Here is a 27,733-nt window from a genome sequence, read left to right on the forward strand (position 1 = left end):
TCACGCCGAGCGAGCCGTCGATCTACCGAATTCTGCTGACTGGCTAGAAACAATTGATGCAACCGGGGACTCCGTCAGTGCAGTGATACCAAATATGGCAATGTTATTTCTATCGTCATTATTCAATTTAGTATATAAGCTTAGACTGTAATAATAAAATCATCATTCATCTTTAGTTTGATCAATATACCTCTTCGGCAACTGTGGAGTTAAGACAATCCCTTGAACGTTCTGAGTCTGGTCGTTCAGTTGCCCTAAAAACTTCAAGCAAGTGTTGTTTCAACCAAAGAAACAACAACAATTAATAATTTACATTTTGGATTTGAAAATTCAATATAAGGTAATTGATTAGAGTGATCTAATGAATTATTTAAGTCAATGGCTCTTCTTGAGGCGTTTCGTGAAAATTTTTCATTACTAGGATAACGATCAGGATCTTTAGAAGTAGATTGTACATGAGTTAATTCTTCAAACGTAAAATTAGGTTTAGGATTCTCATTTACGAATCTTCTTTGAGGATTTACATCATATTGTGAAGAATAATTTGGACGTTTTTGAGGATAATTTCTACTTTGAATGGACATTCTTTCTGGAGGACTATTATTTCGATAATTAGGATTTGGTTTAAAAACATTTTGATTATTATATCGATTTCCAAATACTTGCTGATTTGTCGGATAATTATATTTTACTGGACGTTGATTGAAGTGTATCGGTTGCGAAGGAAATTGCGCATTTCTTTGATTATTTTGATTAAAATGATTAAAATTATTGAAATTATTAGCAGGACGATTATAATTATTTGCGGGGCGATTGTAATTATTTGCTGGGCGATTAAAATGTGTAAAATTCATTTTTCGATTATTTTGGTTAAAATTATTAGAATAGTTATTCTTAATTGGTTGAGGCTTATTCCGTCTGCTTCTATCGAGTAATTCATATTGTTCTAAATTAGAAATATAATCTTTTACAGCATTTACAGTATCATCAAAGCTATAATCATTATGCATAATTAAATGCGTTCTTAATTCGGAGGGTGAATTTGAAATTAACACTGTTTTGCAAATTTTTAGAATATTCGTTTTATACAGTAATTTTTCTGGATCAGTCATTGGGTCTGCATCAATTCGATAATTAATTCGTATTTTTAAAGCAATTATACGTTCTATAAAATTTAATAAATCTTCATGTGGCTTTTTATTTAAAAATTGTAACTGGTGGATTAATACGTCTAGGTTGATAAGATCTCCAAATTTAGTATAGAGAAATTGTTTGAGAAGTTCCCAATTATTAGGAATATCGGAGGTAAATACTTCAGCACGAGCTCTATCAATTAATTTCGATTTTACAACAGCAAAGCAATAATTTTTTACAATTTGGTTCTCATTAGCGAACATCATTAAATAATCTTCAGCATTTTGAATGAACGAATGCAACTCATTTTCTACACCTGAAAATTGAGGTAATAGCATGCCAAATTTTTCTGCAATAGACAAATCTATTCTTTCCGTAGCCATTTTAAATTTATTCACTTTTTTATTCTTTTTGAAGGAAAAATGCTTAATTGAAGTAATCTTGAGATTTCGTTATTTTAAATAATTATTCAATATTATAAATTCACTTTATTATCGGTTTTTTGAAAGAAACCTAGAAAAAACTATTTGAAATCGGTTTTAATGAAGAAAAACCTAGGAAAAACTTTGATAATCGGTTTTTTAGAAGAAACCTAGAAAAAACTTTGGTACCGGTTTTACGCTCAAAACTGGGAAAAAGAATGATAACTTTGGGCCAGGTTATTAGACTGGGGGAAAAAATTCAGGACTTGCTCACCACGTTGTATTCCTTAAAGTTGTCTTATGAAGTCGTCGAAGGGCGCTACTCGATCAATCGAACTCCTACGGGGTTTCACCTTGTTCTTTGGTTGTGCTGGACAGTTGAAACTGACAATTGTGGACGCTCTGGATTCTCGGCTTCTCAGGCACAATTCCAGGTTTTCTGCTTTTCACACAAATCGGCACAATCCCATCCTCGTCGCCAATTATATTTTTTACGATGAAAATTCCGTTTTTAAAAACACAAACTTTATTTTGGAAATTTACAACAGTGACTAGAGACTACTCTATGTAATGAGACAAGCAAAGTAACTGATTGACTTCTGAATTAATTCTCCTCTTGCATCCTGAATGAATTGATATTTATAACAATGGGTTATCTTAAAAGAGATAAGGATGCAGGTGCACTATTGCGTAATATTAACATTGTATGGCTATATGTAGATTCAAATAGGAAACAAACAAAAGTCTAATTTAAGTTAATAAGGGTTAGGATTATGTAATTATATGTAGTGTCCTTGTAATATATTAATTACTAAGGACTGTCTGTCGAAGTGTATATCACAGAGATGCGAGATCTGATTGAATTTAGAACAAATCATATTGTAGACAGATGACTGAAACAATATATTTGTTCTGGGCGTAGTAAGGTTGAACAAGCGTACGGGTCTAGAACTTGGGCGTCCTACATGAAATCCTACTCTAGCGAGTAGATGTGCCACCTCAAACAAACAACGCCCTTTCTGACATCAAGCTTAACTGCACCGAATTTATTCAACAAAACAGCATGATCTTACTCAAAAAAACTTCTCTGAACAGCCCCCATTAGTCCGAGAGCTGGCAACGAAATTCGGCAAAAGTTTTGTACTGGCGCATAATTTAATATGATTTAGTATTGAGGGTGTACATAAGTCAGCACCCACTCTCAAGGTCAGGTAGTGGAACACCTAGCGGCGACGCGTTTTAATGTAGGTATATGAAATTACAACACACTCTACAAGTATTTTGTAATGATTGAAAATTATCACTACTTCATAGAACAGAAAATTTGAAAAAGTGGTCAGATCTCATTTTAGTGAAACGCGGTATGTCAGTACACCACATTAGTTGCTGCCTTGACGATGTTGTTTCAAAAGAATTGTATTGGCTGAAACTGCATTTACTGCTCAAATATCATATATTATTTGTGAATAAAATATTCAGACCACATATCAATAGAAGAGAGGCAGTCAGCAGTCACCCCAAAGTACGGATATTGTAATTTTATATAAATCAAAGAGCGTCGCCGTCAGATGTTTCACTACCTGATCTTTTAGCGTGGGTGCTGATTCATATACACCATCAAAACTAACTCATATTTAATTATGATCCATTACAAATCTTTTGCTAATTTTCGTCGCCAGCTCTCGGAATATATGTCATTGTGATGTGTATGGCAATCGTATATTGGGTTCCAAGCAATGCATCCAAACTCCAGCTTGCTTGTCACAAATGTATTGAACAGCAAAATCATGGTATCCGGATCAGAAAATATCTGCCATTACGCAAGATGAATTCATACATTCTTGGCCTCGTACCAAGTAAATGATTGACATGAGGAACAAATGTAAAACTTTGATCAAAACAACGCCAAGATCTTTTATCTCCGTCTTTTTGCTCAGGACGCTGCTATCAAGACTATAACTATACAATAAATAGTTCTTTTTCCTGGTGTACGTGGCGACATTGCACTCAAAAATGCTCAATGGTAGTTGATTTCTGCCACACCAAATGAAGAATGAGTCCACAAAGCACGCTGCAGGAAACGCAGTCTTCAATAGAGCCTATATCACCAAAGATTTTAAAATCGTCAGCATGAGCCCATGCACGAATAGGATTAATTAGATGCATTCTCACTTGTTCAAACTTCCGGGAGTGGATAACTGGAGTGGAAGGCCTCTAAATATCCCTGATCGACTTTTTGTTCCAGATCGTAATGCGAGAGGTTTGGCCAATTAGTTTCGAACTGTTGTAAGTTTTGCTTCAGATGGATCTTAATGGTGGATCAGTTCCTCTTCTGTTATTTTATATTCGATTATCCTATGGTCAGAGATTGATGGTTTGGTCACCATTTCCCAAGCTTTAACACTTCTTCTGGAAGCTGCGTTGACCATTGTCACGTCCAGAACCCCTTTTCTTGCCCTGTGACAGAACCAGGTGTTGTCCCCACGTTCTTGAGATAGTTCTTCATTCTGCCAGAGTTCTGCAGGCCAGAATAATCTCCAATTCAGTAACGTTATTGGTTCTCAGATCTAAAAATTCATCAATCAGATTTACCATTCAAACTTTATGCCCTGGGTATGAAGCCCCCTGTTCGAACATTGATCCTTTGTATTTTTCACTTTTCTGTTCTTCGTTCACTACCACATTATTTTTGGCAGCGAAGGGAATACAACACAAGAAATTCTTTGAGTTCTTTTTCTGGCAGAACTTTATCGAGCTTTATTACGTGTATATACACGCTTTTTCAACAACTTGGCATATGCCAAGTTGTTGAAAAAGCCTAATTGCAATATATGCGAGCTTTATCATTCTCAGAAACTGCTTTGGTCTTTGGAGGTACAAATGAGAGTTCTGGTTATTTGTCTATGCCATAAACTTCTCTCAGATGGAAGTAAGGAATTCGGATTGTGTCTCTCTATATACCCTGATAAAGTATGAATTCTGCAAGCGGACAAGATGCGCATAAGAGTTTTCGTCGATCACGGCTAGCCCTGCAAGATGTTGAGGTGACCACTTGCATTATATTCTTCTTATACTACCTGATATTCTAGTATCTATAGTATCACTCCATCTTGATGAACAAATCCTCCGGTTTCCGACATCAGCTCAGCCGACTCCAGAAAAGCAGAAGAGGATTTTTATAGCAAGTCATGGTCTTTCAATCTCTTGAAATATATAAAGTATATGTTTACTCATATGATATTCGAATGAAAACTTCAGTTTTGCTTGTCTAATCAGGCTTTCTAATATTTTTTGTTCTGCTGGCGTGATAGATTTTCCTACTAGCTTAAGATCCATTCATATGTCGGATATTAGTTTCTCCAAAGCACTCCAGCTCTTTGACTTCGATTTTATGATGAGCTACTATTCCCTTGAGTGGGTCTTGACCTCTCAATAATCTTATTCCATTTCCAACTTTTGTGTATAATGTTGGTATTGCAAACTTTGAAACCCCTGTCTTCCTGCATTCGAGGAAAGTATATCCTTTGTATCGAAGAGTTACAGTTACAGTTTGTTCGGCGCATCTGTCGAATCCCCCAGACCTGCTACCGCGACCAAAGCGGTCTATTGTGGCACACAAACAAGCTCAAAGAGCTAAACTTCTACCTCCAGTGCCATCTTCCAAAGGGAAGAGGTGATAACAGAGGAGGAGTAGTTCATGAATTCCCCTAGAACCAGCCTGAGCGAACCTTGTCTGTCGCTGGGCAGTCACTGAGGATATGCTCAATGGTTTCGTCCTCCTATAAGCAAAGGGAGTCCTTGTATATCGAAGAGCTGGAATGCAGGCTACGATTCATATTCAAACTCTTCTATCGAATTCGGGAATTTTATTCGCCGTCCTTTTAACTACCCTGAGAGAGTAGTTGACTCTCCAGTCTGCCAATTGTTCGTAGGAAAAACGTAGGATGAACTAACAACTGTGCAGTTAATGCATTCCTAATTTATGTTATCTCCAGAGCACCACTCTCTCACATTCATTTGTTTAAAAAAAAAAAAACGAATGAAATATATAATGTTTTTAAAACTATTGCATAATCACTAAAGCTCTTGACAAAAAGACACTTAAATAGTGTTTGAAACATTCTGAAATACGATTCCCCAAGTGAGCAGTCCACAAACTAAGGATGATAGCCATCATAAATATAGAGGTGTTTTGAAAGATGAAAGTTGTAATAACTGGAGCCAATGTTATAATACCATCACGTCATCGAGTTCGAATAATCCTATTGTACCAGATTCTGAAACAAATGTGGCAACTACGCTGGACGCAACAACATGCTAATGGTGAAAGATTGAATAAAATTCGCACGCAGCATTGTGCTACATATGGAAACAAAATATACACCGGACGCACTAATGGTAGGACCATGAAAGGACGCAATAATGTGCGTATATCAACTTCTTTATTAATAAAGATATTTGAGATCTGAAACGACCAAACTACGTAATTTTTTGAGTAGATTAATATACTTCGATCAGATTCCACCTAGGTAGCGTATTTCTGGGAGACGCAATAAGGTTGCTTTTTGAAAGGACGCAATAAAGTATGCCAGATGTATATATATATATATATATATATATATATATATATATATATATATATATATATATATATATATATATATATATATATATATATATATATATATATATATATATATATGTATTTATTGGGAAAGCGACTTTGGTGAGTAAAACTCTTTTTCCTTCAGCTTAAGCTTTCGAGACTTCAATTTATCTCTTCTTCAGTAGCACTATGAAACATTGAGGGCTTAGTATTTGTAGGCTATAGTAATTGTAAAAAAGTAACTACTTGTAGGATTTGAGATTGTACCTGGGTTGTTATCGTTGTAATTACATAACAGGATGATCATAATTTCATATTACATCTTCAGATTGAATGCAGCTAAGAAATCCTTGAACGTCGGTGTTTCATTAAGGGTTAGATTCAGAATTCGTTAGGTTAGAAGCAATATGAGACCACAGACGCACAGGGAAATCATTGGTGACTCGATGACAAGTCAACTCTTTTTCTTTGTGTTAGGTAGTTATTAAAAATGTCTCACATTTAACAATGACAAATAACAATCTGATTGGATTTCTTGTTCTTTTTCTGTTAGAATTAATTCAGAGCAATTTTTATTTCTATTTTTCATATAATTAGGTTACAACGGGTGTATTGAAGGGCCGTGGAGAAACTATAGGGTCTTCTATCTGTGTGGGGTTTCTGTTTCTAGACATTTCGTCCATCTCGACTAGGTTTGCATAAATTGCACTGAGATTATCGATGTCTCTTTTGTGGTTGAATGCGTTTGGTTCTTGGGTTATCCTTATCATCTCTATAAATTTTCTCTTCCAATTGTTAGTTTCAGGCTTAGTGATCCTAGACACAGAAACTAACAATTGGAAGAGAAAATTTATAGATATGATAAGAATAACCCAAGAACCAAACGCATTCAACCACAAAAGAGACATCGATAATCTCAGTGCAATTTATGCAAACCTAGTCGAGATGGACAAAATGTCTAGAAACAGAAACCCCACACAGATAGAAGACCCTATAGTTTCTCCACGGCCCTTCAATACACCCGTTGTAATGATATGAAAAATAGAAATAAAAATTGCTCTGAACTAATTCTAAAAAAAAAAGAACAAGAAATCCACTCAGAACCAAACGCAATCAACGTAGAATATAGAATATAAGTGATGGGTAGTGAAGGAACTAGACTGCAAATAGTTTTTTTATTATCAATGTACCTCTTAATTTTTTCGATAAAAATAATTTGGAACTCTTTAGAGTTGACTAAACTGAAGAATATTTTAAAACTTCAATTTCACATAGTTACTCAAACTGACAACACGAATCATTGTTCATATCAGTAATGAAACAATATCGAGAATGCATCAAGTTGAACAAAATCGATATAGACGGATAACATCTTGATATTTATGAATACATCAATATTCACAATTGGATTTTTTTCTTGAAAGATAAAAATTCATACAAATATCCAAATTCTACAAAATTTGAAACACTTTCTTCAGTTCCACCATCAACTGCCAGTCAGACTTCAACAAATCATCTCTGAAGTAGTCCTTACAGGCATCAATTGATTGACGGGATATCTGCAACAAAATAAATTTTGTACTGAAAATTTAAAACAGATGTTCAAAGTGAAAGGTACATAAAAATCACACAGAAGTGTATTCTTTTGAATTGATCCGGCACCAATGAAGTATTAAAACGCGTATTAAGAGGGCATTATACCAAGTGACTTTCAAGGTACGGTTCGAAAGAACTTGGGTATTTTTCCATTTCCCTCCAATGCACGACAATGGACTTTGGTTTACTATGAGCACCCTGATACCACATTCCTGTTGTGAGTAGGTGGGTTGATGATTATTCCGTGTTGTGTGAACCTGGAAATAGGGGTGAGTGCCTCTCTGAGTGTTGCGACTTTATGGAACTTTCGCAGGTGAATAGACTGCCTAATAACCGTGGTGTTTTTCTTGACCTCACTTTCTCGTCGAGTCCTGGAGTTCTGGTGGACTATGAAAGTGATCCTCTTCTAGAAAACTCATTACATCATTATGGTTATTCAATCACTATACCATGCTCTGACAACGCTTCCTTGTCAAATCCGCACGAATTTGATATGTATAATAATCATGATTTCAAGAATGGTGACTATGTTGGCCTTAATAATTATTTTCGCTCTGTTGATTGGAGTTTTTGTAGAGACATTGATAGGGCACAATTTTATTTTATATTATACCGAGGAGTTGAGATGTTTGTTCCAGCGAGGGTGCATTGTTCCACGTGGTGCATTTCCCCAATGGTTTGATAGGGAGTTGATAAGGTTAATCAAGGCGAAGAGGCGAGCTCATTTGCGTTATAAGGCCTCATACTCGTCCGAACATTACGAATTGTTTCGTGATCTACGTCATCAGTGTAAAATTAGGAGTAAAATCTGTTTTGAAAATCATTGCTTATTCATCGAATCTAGAATCAAGTCCGATCCAACATACTTTTGGAAGCACATGAGTTCGTTAAAGGGGACTTCCCCAATAAAGAGTCTTCTAACGGTGAAGACATTTCAGAATTATTTGCCAAATTTTTTGGCAAGGTGTTCATCAGTGAAGAAATCGTATCTCCCCCAATGGATATTCCGGAGTATGCTGATTTCAACGGATTGCCATTTTCTTTTGCCGATGTGTTCGGTGACATATCGGAGCTTGAGTGTTCCTGCTAGTATGGGTCTGACATTATTCCATCATTCTTATTGAGGCAATGTATTTATTGTTTATCTGCGCCTTTATGCGATCTACTCAATTATTTTTCAAGTACTAGAATGTTCCCTTCCATTTGGAAGGATAGTTACATTTTACCCATTTACAAGTCGGGGGACAGGCAGGTTTTGGAACAGGAACTGCAGACATCTATAGATGTAGATGCCAGAAAGTGTGAGAATGTTATTCTTTCTGAATACGCCACGGCAGGATTCCCGGTACCTCAGACCAAAAAGAACCCTAACGACCATCTTTGGGATGTAAAAAACCATTTTCACATGTCGACTATTCCCCCAGAAAATGACACCATAAAATAATAAATAAATTGACTTCAAAAATTCCAAACTGAGCTCCGATCTCAACACCCGCAAAACTAACACTGTCTGGCTTAATCTTCTGCACAATTTATCAACATGCTCTGTCCACTCAAGATGTTCATCAATGTGGATACCCAGAAACTTGGTTGTTGTTCGAGGACAAATAATTTCTCCTGATAATGTGAGCTGATGTTCTGCTTGAACACTTCTTAGTTTATGGGAAAAGAAAACAAATTCCGTCTTATCTACATTTAGATGTAAGTTATTTAGTGTGCATCATGATTGTACAGATTGGTGAGTATATTCAAGGAGGCCCTGAAGATCTTCACGGTTTTTCCCGCGTATTAGAATGTTTGAGTCGTCAGCAAAGTTGATGAATGCTATTGATGGTAGAGATGTCATTCTAGATATATCATTTCCTTCCCTGAAGGCGGGGAGTATATTTCTAACGATATTAGGAATGTCATTTATATACACAACAAATAGCAGCGGACCCAGCACACTGCCCTGTATCACACCTTGCTCAATAAATGTATAATCAACTCCATCTATCCTAAGAGATACATGCTGAGAACGTCCGCTGAGATAGCTCCTAAAAAATTGAGTTGAACATCTCGTATGCCATATGCCTCAAGTTTCTGTAATAAAATCGCATGATTTACTGAATCGAATGCCTTCAAGAAATCTAAGAAGAATCCGAGTATCTGTTCATTCATCTCAAAGCCCTCAGTTATCATCTCCACTAGTTCGTAAATCGCTGTCTCAGTGCTTTTTCCTTTCATGAAACCATGTTGTTGTGGATTTAAAACCTTGAATTTCCTGAAGAAGTTGAGAAGTCTATTTACTATAATTTTCTCGAAAATTTTGGAGAAGTTATTAAGAGACTTATAGGTCTGTAGTTATTGATATCATTCGGATCATTCTTCTTGTAAACAGGTTTTATCACATCTATTTGAGCATATCCTGAAATACTCCGTACTGAAAACTGCTATTCAGGATATGTCGTACTGGTTGAGAAATCCAAGAGATACTTCTTCTTATTACTCTCGTTGGTATACCATCATAACCGACGCTTTTTTTGTTCGCCAAGTTATTGACTACATGTTCGATTTCTATATCAGTTACGTCGAACATAAAAAAAGAATGATCCAGCCGAGTAACAGCATTCAATGTCTGTGGCACATTGCTGTATTGATGTTGGTTTGCCGAGTTTCCAAATAGAAAGCCAAAATCCTCTACTAGTTGCTGGGGCTCGTTAATATTGCCAAATTTAGGTTTTCCTTGTGCTCTACCTGTTTTCTCATTGATAATATTCCAAATTGTTTTCGATTTATTTGCAGAATTTTCATATTTTTGACGATAGAAATTCTGCTTACTCTTTCTAAGTGCAATATCGTATAAGTTTTTCAGTGTTTTGTATAAATCAAGAAATAATGGATTAGTACAGGCCACAGTAAAAACTAAATCAAGTTGTTTTTTGATATTTTCTACCTTAGAATTATATGGGATAATAGTTTTATGACTTTTTTTCATTATCTTTACTGGAAAACATTCTTCGAACTCTTTTTTATAAATACGAAAAAACAATATCCACTGTGAGTTAACATCTTCTAATGACAGTTCGAATAACTCCTTCCAATCGTGATCTGATAATTTGTTACAAAATTCTGAAATTTTTGTTTAATCGATGGGACGAGTTGTTATTGTTTCCGTTTTATCGTATTTGGTTGAATATTTGAATAGAACCACTTGGGCTGAATGATCAGAAAGATGAGGATTTTCGCAGTGACCCGAAGCGCAAACAATATTAGTAATCACGTTATCAATACATGCTTCTTTACGTGTTGGCTCATCTATAATCAATCGTGAATTAAAAGATTCGATGATTGAGGGTTCTCTATTCACATCCCTGGAAGTTTCCTCAAAATGAATATTGAAATCACCAGCAATCAAGAAGGGGATGTTTTTGTTTTTTAGGATTTGCATCATTATAATGAATTTCTCGATAAAGAGGTCCACATCACTGAATGCTGACGATGATCTATAAATAGAAATAACTGCGATCGGCTTATTGTTGATATTTATCATAACATTACTTTCTTTAGTAGATGTTGATGTGTTTCTCTTGTATGGCTAATTCTGAGTCTTCTGAGGATAACAAGGTTTTGACGTATTCGTGTGATTGGAGGATTTGTATTGATTGTGGAATCTATCAGAGCAAGTTTCGAACTTCTGTTTTGCCAGATGAATTTCCACTTATCTTTAATTTTATTCTTGCAGAGGTTACTCATGTCGTAGTTTGTTAATACTTCTATATAAAGGCCATCGATAACAGCTTCCTTTGCTGCTGCATCTACCATTTCGTTACCCTCAATACCGCAGTGGGAAGGAATCCATATCAATATCAGGGATTTATTGTTGTTTTGGATGGAACAGATGAGATCTGTGATGTTACTAACATCACTGTAAGGCCTCTGGGTGGCTTGAATTGAGCTAAGAGAGTCAGTACATAAAATGGGCTGAAATGTTCCTTGTTCAGCTATAAACTCTAGAGCTTTCTGAATTGCAACTAATTCGCTCGTGTTCTTCCCTGGATTGTCCTAAACACACACACACACATAAATACTAAATTAATGTCCAATTAATAATGTGCTGATGTTGATGTCTTACACACTCAGAAACTCGTCGAGACATACACCCAATAGAATGGTCGATTTCCTTTAGAGGCATCTCATCCCAGGCAACTTGTACCTCATGTCGAAATGCCGTTAAGTTGAAGTCTTTGGAGGATGGGGTAAACGAAGTATTCTTCTTCTCATAATGTCCCAGACCTATTCTATGGGTGAAAGATCGGGAGGTCTAGGGAACATTAAACTGAGTTGAATGTCTTCAATATGAGCCATCATGGTTTTGACCATGATCTTGTTGGAAAAGTGGGTTGAACAGCGTCAGAATACAAGGCAGAAGATGCCTCCTGGATGTAATGCAAGCCGGTTATGTTTCCTCTTACCAAAGGTGACCTAGCCCCCTATACCATAATTTCGAAAATGGGGAGCAAATGCCTATCCACATAAGATAGAGGATCTCGTCTCTCACCACGCTGCGACGCCTTGTCACCTTTGTAAGGGCATCATGCATGCTGATATAGAACCTAGATTCATCACTAAAGATAATGTAGTTCCATTCAAGGTCCCAGTTCCAGTAAGTCCCAGTACGGACGGTATGAAGCAAGTCCAAAACTTCTGATGCGGCGATAAAAATTTCACATTGTAATTGACCTGACATGCTCTGTAAACCGCTGATCCGCAATTGACCTTGTGGACTTGATGCAGACCCATAGAGCCAAAAGCCTAAGGCGGCTATAGTGAAATGAGGTCATGCATCTGGCACGTCCTGTCTCTCTAGCTCTTCGTGTAAGGCCTTCATACACTTCTGCGCAGTCCCTTTTTCGGAAGGATAAACCACCGTCACGTGAGCCCATCATTTGGAGTTTATCAAACTCACTCAGCTGCAAAAAAAATTCTTGTCTTTCCACTCTAGGTATAATAAATTAAAGCAGTTTGAAAAACTGATCGTCCTGATTTATAGAAATACATTCATCTCATAAATTCATTAATACTTGGTGTTGCTTTTATGTGCCACTTGATATTATAGTCACTCAAATTGATGTTGCAAAGCAAACATGTGATGACATATTCAACAGCGCCGTAGATGTCCAAAATTACTATAATTGTTTTAGAAGAATAGTGGTTGAATGAAATTTTAGTAGATGTCTCAAGCTTCCTTCTAGAACCAAGCTAGTTTATTTCCGCTGGCACACTTGTTTCGTTTACACACTTACCTAATTTCTGTACGCAATATAGAATTCACAAGCGTCTCGTAAGTTCCTGTTAGTGAGGTTTAGGCCATATTTGACTCAAACAAGAAGAGGATTCCGATATCCCCTAGCTTGCCAATTATAAATTTTCGGATAATATATGTGGTAAAGGTGGTTTGCAGAATCACCCTGTATAGGATGGAATGATTAACGATACTCACCTTACTAACCAACATATCTTTTTCATCGAAATGTCTGCCAAACATCTTGGGGGATTCACCAGGAATAGGTTCGATTTTAACACATACTTCCATGCCTTTTCTCGCATTTTCAACGGGTTTGTGATTACTCTCTACACTAGTGACTATTCCAACGTCTAGGAACTGCAATTAAAAGGAATGAAGTAATTTCTCGTTATGTCACGATATAATGGATTCCGAAGTGGAACTCTGCCTAGTACGCAGAGTCTTTGCTTCATTTTGACACAGGATTTCTGTTGTCTAATGGATATGAGGAAAATAAACAGAGTAAAGTTATAAGTTTAACTATAATAGAATATTCAGAAAAATATATTACATAACAATAATAATGATAATTCAATATTGTAAGCATTATTGGTAATTGATTGATAAGATAATATTATAATATGCATGTTTATAATAAACAGGGTGAGTCTTTGACTCGTATAAATATTTTAACAGTGGATTCTTGAATTCAAAAGAAACACTTTTTTTCTATACCATTTTTTTCCGTGATAAAAAGATTCACCCCCAGTTTCACAAAGCTCTATAGGGGAACCAACGCTTGATTGAAGATGAACGTCAATTTGTTTTCAATCAATAATTCATTCATATGAGAATTCGGAATACCATTCCGCATTAAATTATGATCTATTTAGGTACATTCAATGAATCTCAATTGCTACTTCTTCAATATATGTAGGAATGAAAAAGTTCGAATGATTTCGTTTTTGAAATCGACTGGCTGTCAAATCGTTGATCGGGTAATAAAAGTTTAATTTTTTTTTTACATTTTAAGTTTCCATGATGTGCCTTACCGCCTCTGAGAACCGAACACTGAAGTTTTTCTAAGCATTGATAAAAACATTTCAACCTTGAAAATACGCTAATATATTAGAAAAATGAGCATAAACTGTCTTTTTCCGTTCCATTTGGGAAACCAAATTGTATTTGGGAATCCAAATTGTATTTGGGAATTCAATAAATGATAACAGAAATTTGGAATATTTGAGAAGGTGTATACTTCTATTCTAAAACATTTACACCTGTGTTAATCATGGTCTTCCATTAATATTCATCCTTCCGATGCGCCCGGTTAGGCGCTTGGGGTGCTGTACACTTGTACAGTACTCTTTTTCTTTTTGTAATCATGGTCTTACCTAGTTGTAATACAGACAAAAGATCTTAAAGGTCATGATAATTAATGAGTCCGTACATTCAATTTGGAAAAAACCTTCATCATAAAGCACTAATATTCCATATCATATGTTCTCACGTCAAAAAAATAAGGTTAAGACACATAATTAACAATCGAGATGGGCGAGATCATAGACCCACTCGTGACAAATCTTTTATGACCGATTGCAGCGACGCATAGGAAGGATGAAGTCATCAACAGTATCTACCAACACCAAAACGGTGTAAGATACAACAATGGAATGGAATGGAATGCTATCTATTATTTTTATTTTTATAAATTTGCACTAGGTTAGTATATATGGAGCTTAAGTTGTTCGTGTCAGACCTATGGTTAACAGTGTCAATAATTTTAATATATAACATCTCTCCCACGCCCCGCCTCAACCAGCCATGTGCACAATCCAATACAACTACATTTTTTAATTCAAAGTCATGATCCTTGGTGAAATGGTGGTCAGCTAACGCAGTCCTCCCTTTATTATTTTTAAATTTTGGATAAGAAACGTACATATGCTGCTTTTTCCTATTTGACAAGTACTGCCCTCTCTGACCAACATAACACTTTGGACACGACATACAAGGAATTTTATAAACTACATTGGAACGCTGTGAAATCAGCGTCTCATCCTTTAAGCGCGAAAACAGGTCCCTTGTGGATTCACTACTATAATATGTCATGCACACTTCAAGTATTAAATTCTTAATTAACTTGGTAATTTTCTGAAAAGCCCCCCAGCAAGAAAGGTAACTTAAAATATAATGGTGAGTTATTTGCACCCTCTACAGACATCGACGAGGTTGATCTTTTTAGATTAAACTCATTAATTATTCTATTTACAAAGTTAGTAGAGTAATTATTCTTCCTCAGTAAAGTCTTAATGCTTGTCCTAATTGGTAAACGATCGCGCGAGCAAGCGATCGCGTTGGTCGGTCGCATCGCGTCTTGATCGCGCGATGAAAAATGGGTGTCCTAATTCGGAACGCCTATTCGAGCGAATAGATGTGGTCGGTCCGATCAACTCACTATCGCGCGACCATCTCACACTGCGCAGTTGCTCTTATTAAGTTAAAATGACTTCTAGAAACGAAGATGCTGAATTTTTGTTAGGAAATTTGCACCTTCCGATACTTCTCGCAGAAGCGGCTCTTCCAAATAAGAGGAAGAAAACTAATCAAATTAGTTAGAACCCGATCCGAATTATGTGAATTTCATCATCTTTACCGGGAGCTGAGAAGTCAAGATTTGTTTTTTCATTACACGAGAACATGTGACTACATTTGCAAGGAAATTGAGCGAGAGTGCCTAAAGTTAGTAATTTTTAAATACAAGAATGAAATTTTGTTCGTCGTCAGTTGTATGCATTAATTTCTCAACTCACTTATAAAATTTCAATCCAATGAGCATAGTTTCTGTAAAAAATTGTTTATTGAACCTTTTTCATGCAAACACATCATACTGATGATGATGCCTTATTTATACAAATTGGAATATTTTGACAAAAACGAATATATTATATTTAGCTTGTTTGTATATTCAACAATACAATAATAATAACAACAATATTTATGAGAGGTTTCAAGGACCTTGCGCTACAAGAAGATAAGGATATTTCTGCGATGAGGTTTTCGATTTTGCTCCTCAATTTTTGGACAGCTTTCATTCCCTTAAAACATATTTCATTCATTCATTTTCATTCAATTGTTGGCTTCATAAAGCCAACAATTTTAAGAAAAGTGTATCCCCATCGACAGCAGTTGCGTCTTCATATTTTATCTTGAAAACAGAACTTCATTAATCCTCAAAGTCCATCCTGTCCAACGTTCGATAGCGCGATCAAAAACAAACTTGCTTGTTCTGGAGCGATCAATCGCATGGACCGCTCGAAGTCGGTAACCAATTCGGTCACAACCCTTCATACGTATAGGTTTGTATCTAGGCGTTGAGGCGATGTACTCGAAGCGATATCGAAGTGCGAGCGTCCTCCTCCATCGCGCGAGCCAATTTTGTGCTGTATTAGGACATCCAGCTTTGTTTGTTCACGTTTGATTTTTTCATCGCGCGATCCTTTGCCAATTAGGACATAAGGATAATTTCAAACAATGATTGTTCAACAAATACAGAACTACACAAATTGAAAACTTTGAACAGCAAAGATTTAACAGTAGTCTTGAACTACTACAAAACGAGTTGTAATTCAGTAAACGTCCAGAACTGGTAGGCTTCGAAAACCATCTTGTTGTCAATCATCATCATCACCTCTAACCTCTAACCACCTGAACATCCAGAAACGACAACATATGCTCATTTTCATGTTCCAAGATAAAACTGCAACTTATCGTGTAAACTATTGAAAACTGTGAGCAATTCATGGACCTTATCAGCAGGGACGGCCAAAAACGTAACATCAACATATAGCTTGACCACTGCATGGTACATAAAAACTTAGTTTACTCCTCACAGAAACAGAGACTTTTCAAATAAATTATTGTTTCTTTTCCGGCTCTTACATCTCTTCAGGCGTTCCGCATACAGAGTTAACTTCTGCTTCAGAGTGTCGAGGCAGTGGTGAGCAGTAGCATTTTTCGTCTCTAGTTTCATGTGTGTCCTATTCCTACCCATTATTTCTTTGGCAAGTTTCACAACCTTTCTCCCGCCATTCCCCTTTAAGTACTCCGTCAGTCATCCCATTTCTCTTCTAAGCCTTTCTGTTTTGTTTTGTAGAGGTTTCTGCCATGTTGGCGTATGTAATTTATGTAACCTTGGACCATCGTTGTTCGTTCGCCGAATTCTTGCCCCTATGGTTTTCGCTGTTGTTAGCGCTGCGCAGTAAAAAACTAGATGCAGATATTCCAATGAACTTCCGTTCTGCAGGTACTCAAGTAAAACGTAGTTAGTCAAGATGTCGATTATGAGTGACAGTTTGTTGGATGCATTGGGTTGGGAAGGTGCTATTCGATGAAGAGGATCAGTTTCTTCCAGTTTGGCAACGTATCTCCTCATGTCAGAGTCGACTTGTCAGCGGAGCTCTCACTTGCGTTGCAAGATGGCCATTATGTAAACTAACTTGACCTTATTATGCCAAATAACATTCAATACTATTTTGCAGCCCATTCGACCATACACGAGACACAATAGGAGTTTCATTCGTTTCATTTCGGGTGATGTGCACATTAGCCGGCTAAAGATGAAATTCTCTGACGCAAATAAACATCTTATCGAACTTTAGCGTGTCCTCGAATGTAAACTTGACATTAGCTGGCTCTATGCTCAAACCTATCTTTATCCATAACACATATAATCCGACGTCTATATATGAGTATAGTTATACATTTAAATCAGATACTTCTACTGACCGGATTATTACATAGCTCTCAATAAATTTTATGAAAATCTAAAAAATTAAGCATATGATATTATCTGATATCAATGGAATATGGAACTTCTTTGAAATACGCTGTTTCATTTAAAATCCCACATCAACTCGGTCCGTAGACAAAATACGCTCATCTACAATACAGCTACGAAGACAGCGCCGCAGATGCCTTCTCTAGCGACCGAGTGACCGACCGTTCGTTCGGTTCCGTCAGGTACGGCATGCCGAACCTGCCTTACCAACATATCGAAGGAGCGCTAATGTCAATGAGTCAAATTGCTTCAAACTTGAATAATTTTTGTTGGAATTTCATTCGGATAACAATTAAAATTAGATAAGCCTCTTATTTAATAAGAAATGGATCACGCCTTCAACAGTAAGGCAGGTAAATAATAAACAAATTAATTCAGATGCATAACACTCGCAGATAATTAAATCAACGAATGTTACGATCTAAATCTCTTATTCAATGTTTTTTCCGCCAATATCCGATAGTTTCAGTTTCACATAACAAATTACAAGAGATCGCTGTTACTTAAAACGAATTTTAATCGTATTTGATAATTTTTATGAACTAGAGTGCTAAATAAACAGGGTGTTTCCTGATTGAATGTCAATATTTATGGGGCTGATTTTTGGGCCCATTTAAAAAAAATCTTCATATGAACATATGTCCTAAACGTCTTACCTTTTGAGATACAGGCTGGTATTATTTAGACAGTCAGTGGCACGCCCCTGACTGTATTCAGCTATGAGCAAATTTGATCTCTTGAATATTTTCAGTCCGACGCACGGGTTTCATCTAAAAAAAATTGAATCTACGTATGTCTTTGCATGGTGATATTATCATATGTATGTATTAAGGATATTGTTATGAGCATGCAGAGAAACGGTTTCTATTTTTTTAAGCGGAAACCGTGAATCGGATTGAAAAAAGTCAAGTGATCAACGTTGATAAGAAATGAATGGGAATTTCAAAAATAATTTTTATTTCAGGAAAAATCTGTGGCGTACCATCAATGTCTGCCAAAATATGTGGGTCAAATTAAGTACGAACGCCATTGGTGGAAATTAAGAAAAATGTGATACATTAAAAAATGCCCCTTGATTCATAGTATACATGTATGACAAGTTTTATTGAAATATTTGAAGTGGTATTGTAGATATTGATAATGAATAATTTATTTTTGAAAACTTTACTATCCTGTATCTCAAAAGGTAAGACGTTTAGGACATTTGTTCATATAAAGATTTTTTCTTAGAATAGGCCCAAAAATCATCCCGATAAGTATTGACATTCAATTAGGAAACACCCTGTATAATACTTATGAAATTCCGACAATTTTTTAAGAACTTTTCAAAAAATAAAGACCAAAACTATGATGAAAGTTGATATTGTTGGGTCAATACTTCGCACGGTGTAGCACATATAGGTCCGGCAGGCAGCGACCACGCCGACCCTAGAATGCCTCTCTTCGGTAACTCGAAGAATGATCGTTCGGGATATCTCGATTCTATCGTTTGCGCTCGAGGTGATGTTAATTTTCGCAATTCTCAATTTCGTTAGAATGCACTTTTGTTTGTTTTTCCAATTTTATTTTATGGATTAGCTATTTTTAGAGTATTTTTGTTTGTTATTTATATATTCTCATTTTCATTTTTGTTCTGAAATTATGTTTAATTTTCAAGTGGTATGCAGGGCTAAAATGGTTATTTCTCAATCAATTTTAATTTCCCGGATAATCTTCAGAGATTATGGAAAAGGAAACAAAAATTATGGCGAAACTCCACTATGAAAAACTAACGCACCGAGTGCAGTACCCCATGGTGGTGTGGAAACCTACACAAAACATATAGAAAATATTTTTAAGAAAATATATATAAATACCTGCCGACCCAGGTTAAATATGCTCGAGCCGCCACTGCTAAGAAAAGAGTATTTCTAGTTCCAAAATAAGTTATGTCGATGTTGACGATAGTGAATGATTAGAAAAACGACATGGCAAAAATAGAAACATTTCAACAAAACTATATTCAAGGAAGAAAAATTCCTAGAATCTTCTAGTCTAGTCTACGTTACAAAATTTTACATATTCCTATATATCTTCTAGCAAGAGATTGGCTACCATTATCTGATAAGGACAAATACGCTCCCAACTGGTTGTACAAATAACAATTCCATAGCATTTCGACCACCTGTATCTTTTCAACGAAATCGACTCTCAAAAAATGGTAAAATCAATCAAAATAATATTTTGCTACTGTTAAGATGGTACGAGTAAAAGACTCGCCGGTATAATAGGCCACAAAAAAACCTTTCTTTAAATGCTACTCAATACTCACAGAATAGGGTTCAAATTAGACGTCCAGTGAGGGTATCTCTGAAACTAGCAGAACTAGAGCAAAACAGATGGCTCTTTGTCAGAGAAACAACCATTGCCTTTTACCATCTCTCGTTTCTGAGTTATTAGCAGAAATTGACATTTTGACGATTTCGGAAACTTTTAAGTCTTGAAGTTAAAGATCTGAAACTTGAATCTTCAACGCCCTACAGAAACTTTTTTACGCAGAATCCAGTGGCATTCCGAAAAGAATTTTCTCTTGTTTATTTCGAATTATGGAGCAAAATTTATATTTTTTTTAATGAAAACTATCATTGATTTTGGCATCTTCGAATAGAAAAAATCACAAAATTCAAACATAAACAAGGTGATATATTAGCTCATCGACAAACTTTTACATATGAAAGGTCATGTATTTTCAACAAAAAAACATTATGGGAAAATAATATATCCGATTTCAATTAATCAAAGAAATAAAAGGTTTCAAAAGTTTGATTTTATATAAGTGGTTTATTCTTTCAAAATCATTTCAATACTAACATAAACTGCTGAAAACTGAAAATAATATGAATACATAATTATAATAAATGCTCTCCCTCCTCAATGCATGTTTCGTAAAGACGAATTAAAGGGTTCTTCGCTCGAAAGGGAATGTTTGGTTGATTTAGAATCGAGTAGTAGAATTTTGTACTCTCTCTAGCAACTTCTGTTGTGTATTAATCTCTTCTTGATAAACAAGTGTGACTACGCTTGTTTTCAAGCACACTTTTTGTTATTAATAAAGCATTTCAATAGACATGCCAATCGCCTTATTATGATTTCCTCGAAACTTATGGACCATTTATTTCCTCAAATATGGACATATGATTCCATAATGTTTTTTTTGTTCAAATTATATGACTTTTCATACGGCAAAGTTTGTGTGTGAGCTTATAAATCCCCCTGTATATATGATGATACAACGATGTGAACAGGTCAGTAACTAGCTATCGACTTGATTTTCGATTTTTTCTTCAAACAATGTGCCTGACAATTGAGGTGTCCGAAAATAAAATACTGTTTTTATTTTAAATGACAACCCCAAGTTTGTTACATTTTTTGGATTCGCCTCTAAATTTTCTATGTAACGCCCCCGGTTTCATAGACTTAGGCGCCTTAGTTTTTGACTTACGCCAATTTATGTGTCAGAATAGCGTAGAGCATAAACCCACACAAAAATTCGTCGAACATCGTCAAAATCTGCAATCCGTCATTGGTCTGGGGCAGAATTTGCGCCAGCGACAAAACACCCTTGGTTTTCGTGGATCAAGGGATCACAATCCATCAAAAAGTCTACCGATGCGAAATTCTAGATGCCGCGGTACTTCCGTTGGCCCAGCAGCACTTCAGCAACACGCAATGGACCTTTCAACAGGACTCCGCTCCGGCTCACAAAGCGAAAATGACGCAAGAATGGTGTAAAACCCATTTTCCGGGTTTCATCACATCTGCTGAACGGCCGCTCTACCGCCGGATCTCAAACCAATGGAATACAGCGTGTGGTCGATTTTTGAGCTCATAGTGTGTGCTAAACACCACAAAAGTTTGGAGTCGCTGAAGTAATCCCTGCGCCGGGAATAGGACCGATTAACGCCCGAGGAGCTGCGGCCCATTGCCGAAGCGTCTGAAGCTATATATCGCCGCCAAAGGAAGCAATTTCGAAACTGCTTGAATATATTATTACCAAATGTTTATGTTATTATTATTCGTTGTTGTTTTGTTCAATTTCTTTTGTTCGGCGAAGTTAAATGATAAAAAGGTTGTCCGAGGTTTTTCTTGCCACCCTGTATGTTACAAAATGAGAAATGTTATAGAATTCGAAGAATAGATATTCCCAATAATTGTGAAATTACGGAAAATTCGATATGCTCGAATGCTATATTCGTCCGAATAAAAATTGCACTGACACATTGAATTTATTTTTCGAAATGTAAAGCTAAAAAAGCCAGCCCATCAGAAAAATTTAGAGTCGGGTGGAAAATTATTAACGAAATTTCGGTTCTTCCGGCAAAGAGTGCAATATTCACCATTATTCAAATAATATTTTTTTCAATGAAGAAGTCCCTTTAATTCCAAAGCTTTCTTTAAGCCTTAATGACACTATGGTGACCTGACCTGTAACCTTAAAGGGTCTCAAAAATTAATGATCTTAAACCACTTCCGGCAGAAAACAGTTAACATATATCTGAATATGTATAATTTTTAAAAACATGATTTTTTTCCACTCAAAAATTACAAATTTAATATTTTGCATTAAAAAAAAAATCTCCGTCATATACGAATTCTTAAAGAGTAAAAGACGAGAAAAAATTTCAGAATGCAAGTGAATTCTATTTAAAAAAATGATTGTAGAAGGTTCAAGTTTCAGAACTCTAACTTCATAGACAAAAAGTTTTTTTTGAACATTTTGAAATCGTCAAAATCTGAAGTTTCGCTGATAACTCTAAAACGACGGATCGTAGAAGGCCATTATTTCCACCATTGTTTGTTTCTCGAAAGAAGAGCTGAGGAACGCTCCATCCGTTCTTACCCTTCCAGTTTCCGAGATGCCCTCACTTGACATCGAATTTAGTACACCGTTTACATTCAGTCAGAGACATAGAGACATGGACTGAGCAATGTCAGTATGAACATTTCTGTTTTATAGAAAGAGAGAAATGATTGTCGGGCATTTACCTGTCTCTTTTTTGTTCACATAGAGGTGAGTGTGGACCAATCAAAATTCTAGAAAAAGACAACTGCATACCCGACGTGCGTTTTTCCCTGTCACTTTTTTTGACCGTATTTCATGCATAGATATAAAGGGAAGGCACAGTCCATGTCTATATGTCTATGCATTCAGTAGAGCATAAATAACTCACCTCTTTGGATGGTACACAAATCGGGGTACCTTCCCTCACCACTCCGGCCTCTACCATCACACCACAAACAATCGGATCCCTAGAGTTGAAGATGCAATTGGGCAGTATCCTCAATTTGCAAGGGAACACGGCGATGTGTTTGAATTCTTCGCGTTTTCTCGCCTTTAGTTCTTCCCTATAGGCGGTGAATTTATCAAAAAGATGATAGATAATGTCTGCTTGGAATATCTTTACTCCCAAACTATCGGCCAGTTCTTGAGCGTCCTTTTCCACTTTCACGTCAAATGCTAATATAGTGGCATACCTAGAATATTGTTAAATGAATGTTTTAAAGATGAAAACTGAAATGATAAAGTGTGATCGTAGGTACGGGTATTTCTGACTTTTTTGTGATGGGGATGGAATAACACAGAAGATATTTTTGATTCAACAGCCATTTTTAAAATGGATGAAGTACATAGGCCTGAATTGCTAAAGCAATTAATAATTAAGTATTGCTTTTTGAACTTGACTGGAAATGTTCTTAATTTTTTGGCGTATTATTTCAAATTCCCTAATCGAATCGAGAATATTTTGCTTTTAGAATAAACAAAAAGATTTACTAATGCTATGATTTGAGAAAAACTTCATCTGCCTTATTTTACTCAAATTTTCGGCTAGTATTGGCAAGACGTTCTCGAAGAATATGTTGTTCTAACCGAATAAGGTTGTCTCTTAAATTACAAGAGAAGTAGGATTCATTGGGCAATTTTATCATTTTGCCTTGTTCTATTCAGATATATATATATATATATATATATATATATATATATATATATATATATATATATATATATATATATATATATATATAATTTTTTTCACCTTTGTAGTTCGTGGCTTGTGTCCTGAGCATGCCGGGTCAAGCAGACCAAGGCATGCATGCTCATTTACTAGTCAAGAACCCCCGCACTATACGCGTTGTCCATAAGATGTTGTGTCTCTGATCAACCGTTCTTCCAGTATAAGGCAGGCAGTATTCTCAACAAGTTTGTTGTGATCACAAGTAGAAGTATGAATGTGCTGGTGAGTTTATGTATTTCCTTGAGTTCAAACGCCAGATCGTGATATTTTGTTTTTTTCTCAGTGTACGCCCTCTCAGCATTGGCGTCCGCTGGAATGGTGATAACGATATCAGATCTATTGGTGGAATGGGCCTATCCGTAACAAGTGGTTAGTCCCAGTGTAATTTCATCTCATCATTTTCAAACAGTTCTTTAGGTAAGTTTTCATGGATTTCCTTAGGATTCTTTATTAATCCTGCTTTGAAGGCAATTGCTGGTGGTATATTCCCTAGGCGCAAGTACTGAACAGAAGGATGTTACATGTTGTATCGTTTCAGTCGCTTGAGAGCATTTTCTGCATCTGTCAGTGTATATGTTACCGGCAATGTGTATGATTCCGGCATTCCATACAATGCCTAGGCAATGTATAGAATGCCTGGGTTTTCTAGGCAATATATGAAATAATACGAATGCGTTTGTCCATTTCATACTTTACCTAGGCATTGTATACAAATCCTAGGTATTATATAGAATGCCTGCTGATCTGCCGGGAATGTGTAGAATGAATTGATTTAGGTGTGAATTCATTATCTTATCAGAATGGGTGTTTATGGGTATGCACAATTCGTTGTCCACTGAGGGAAACTCGAGAACTAGGTATAAGAGCTAGAAGAAAACGGATGACACATTTCCGAGCTCTTTTTCAGAGAAACAAAGAATGGTGAAAACCGTAGCCTCCTACTATTCTCCGTTTTTTATATCAGCAAAAAATGAGATTTTGACGATTTAAAAAAGTTCTCATAGCTTTTACGTATTTGAAGTTACAGATCTGAAACTTGAACCTTCTTGGGCACTTTTATATGTAGAATCTACTGACAACAGATTTTTTCCAATTCATAAATAACAAATTCAATAAAAGTTTGCATTTAAAAAAACGAAAGTTCGTCTAATGATTCGAAATTAAAAAATATTTCGAGTTCGTCTTTGGATTCTACATAAAAAAGTGCCTGTAGAAGGTTTAAGTTTCAAATCTGTAACTTCAAAGACAAAAGAGCTTGATATTATTTTATGGTTGAAACATTTTTTTTCAGTTCCTATTTTGATGGAAGTTTGAAGAGATAGAGAGATACCCGAAAAGCCATTCTGTACAAAAATGTCTAAGTTTTCAGATCCTAGATGATATGTTTAATATTTACTTTTTAATTGAAATGAGCATCAAAGACACTCGTTGGTCGGCTGCCATTTCAATGAATTCGCAACGAACGAATGCTCTCCTTGAATTATCGTCTTCCTTCATCGATGCGATCTTACCGTAACACATTGCCTGCTAGATATTAGGTATTCTATAGCATACCTAGGAAATCTAATATATAAAATTCTCGTGTCATAGTTTTCGTTACCATACTCCTCCGAAACGGCTTGACCGATTTTGATGAAATTTTTTGTGCTTATCCGGTATCTATGAGAATCGGCCAACATCTATTTTTCATCCCCCTAAATGTTAGGGTAGTCCACCCCTAAATTTTTTTTGTATTTTTTAGACAAAATTTTTAATTTCTATTTTTTTATGATACAACATACAAAAATACATACAATCCTCAATTTTCACCCTTCTACGATCAACCCTTATTTTTTAATAGCCATTTTAGTAATTTAATCATTAGGAAATTATTTATATGGCAAAACAACGTTTACCGGGTCAGCTATCTATGAGAATCGGCCAACATCTATTTTTCATCCCCCTAAATGTTAGGGGTAGTCCACCCCTAAATTTATTTTTTATTTTTTAGACAAAATTTTTAATTTCTATTTTTTTATGATACAACATGGAAATTATTTATATGGCAAAACAACGTTTGCCGGGTCAGCTAGTGTATATATAATAATATTTCATACATTGCCTAGGCATTGTATTGAATGCCGGATTATACACATTGCCGGTAACATATACAACGTGTCCCAAAATTCAACGATAAGCCGGCGCTGTAGGGTGTACATGGTCGTGACTACTTCAGAAAAAATAAGAAAAAAAATCCAGCTCACTTTGTTATTTAATTACAAAATAACTTAGAAATTCTTCGAAAATTAACAACCTTCATGACATTTTAAGTTACTACGGCCACAATTTTTTAAAAATTTTTGTAAATTTTTTTGTGTCGGCAACTTGAGTAGTACTGCTGCCCACCACGATTCCTAAATCTCCTAGAATACTTATAGTTTTTACACAAAAAATAATCAAAATATGTTTTTCCCATAAAATTTTGAAAGATTTTTCCGTTCAGCCCACTTTCCCTCATTGTTTTGTTAAAAAAAGTATGGAAACTATGGCGGCAAGTTTTTCTAAAAATTTACACAACTAACCAAGATTCCAAAATAGTATAATAATCCAAGAAAAATAGTCGCAAAAAAAATATGCGTACCATTTCTTAGAAGAACTAAATTACTTAATTGTTCTCGTTCATAGTGACAATTTTTATTATGTGCCGAAATGAGATTGTGTAAAGTCATTTCTTGGAATTTCAATGGGGTACGTGTGTTGTTGATGAAATTTAGAAATTAAAGAGAAAAATATAGCGAGAGATACACCTTAGAGAAGGATAGTAGATGTTCTTTGTTTAATAACAATAGCACTGATAAAGAAGTTCCTATTCTCGGCAAAGTCAGTACCAATCTCAGAACATAGAAACATGGAATGGAAAATAACCATTCCAAAGACTGGAGTGAGATAGTTGCTTAGTGTTGCCAATCAAAATTGAGACAGTTGACTCGGACATCATTAACATCAATGTTCAGTACGAATAGATAGGAAGTATGAAAATTTTTCAATATAACGCCACTGCCTTAGTGTCGTGCTAGACAGAGGAACATCGAATGTGTGAACTACAAAAAATTCATCCGTAGCATAGAATGTCCATTCCATGTTTCTATGTTCTGAGATTGGTACTGACTTTGCCGAGAATAGGAACTTCTTTATCAGTGCTATTGTTATTAAACAAAGAACATCTACTATCCTTCTCTAAGGTGTATCTCTCGCTATATTTTTCTCTTTAATTTCTAAATTTCATCAACAACACACGTACCCCATTGAAATTCCAAGAAATGACTTTAAACAATCTCATTTCGGCACATAATAAAAATTGTCACTATGAACGAGAACAATTAAGTAATTTGGTCCTTCTAAGAAATGGTACGCATATTTTTTTTGCGACTATTTTTCTTAGATTATTATACTATTTTGGAATCTTGGTTAGTTGTGTAAATTTTTAGAAAAACTTGCCGCCATAGTTTCCATACTTTTTTTAACAAAACAATGAGGGAAAGTGGGCTGAACGGAAAAATCTTTCAAAATTTTATGGGAAAAACATATTTTGATTATTTTTTGTGTAAAAACTATAAGTATTCTAGGAGATTTAGGAATCGTGGTGGGCAGCAGTACTACTCAAGTTGCCGACACAAAAAAATTTACAAAAATATTTGAAAAATTGTTGCCGTAGTAACTTAAAATGTCATGAAGGTTGTTAATTTTCGAAGAATTTCTAAGTTATTTTGTAATTAAATAACAAAGTGAGCTGGATTTTTTTTCTTATTTTTTTCTGAAGTAGTCACGACCATGTAC

General features: G+C 35.6%; 1 protein-coding gene across 1 annotated transcript in view; it reads right to left on the reverse strand.

Moving 5' to 3' along the window:
- Positions 1-7,323: 7,323 nt before the first annotated feature.
- The window catches only part of LOC123308921 (eukaryotic translation initiation factor 5B), a 153,184-nt gene continuing 132,774 nt past the window's right edge, over positions 7,324-27,733 (reverse strand). Inside the window, exons 12-14 of the mRNA XM_044891730.1 lie at positions 23,075-23,378; positions 13,241-13,402; positions 7,324-7,721 (exon numbers count right to left, since the gene is read on the reverse strand). Coding sequence (XP_044747665.1) covers positions 7,614-7,721; positions 13,241-13,402; positions 23,075-23,378 — 574 coding nt within the window. The 3' untranslated portion in view covers positions 7,324-7,613. The remainder of the gene's footprint in view (positions 7,722-13,240; positions 13,403-23,074; positions 23,379-27,733) is intronic.

This window comes from Coccinella septempunctata, chromosome 3, assembly GCF_907165205.1.
Source record: "Coccinella septempunctata chromosome 3, icCocSept1.1, whole genome shotgun sequence".
Lineage (NCBI taxonomy): Eukaryota > Metazoa > Arthropoda > Insecta > Coleoptera > Coccinellidae > Coccinella > Coccinella septempunctata.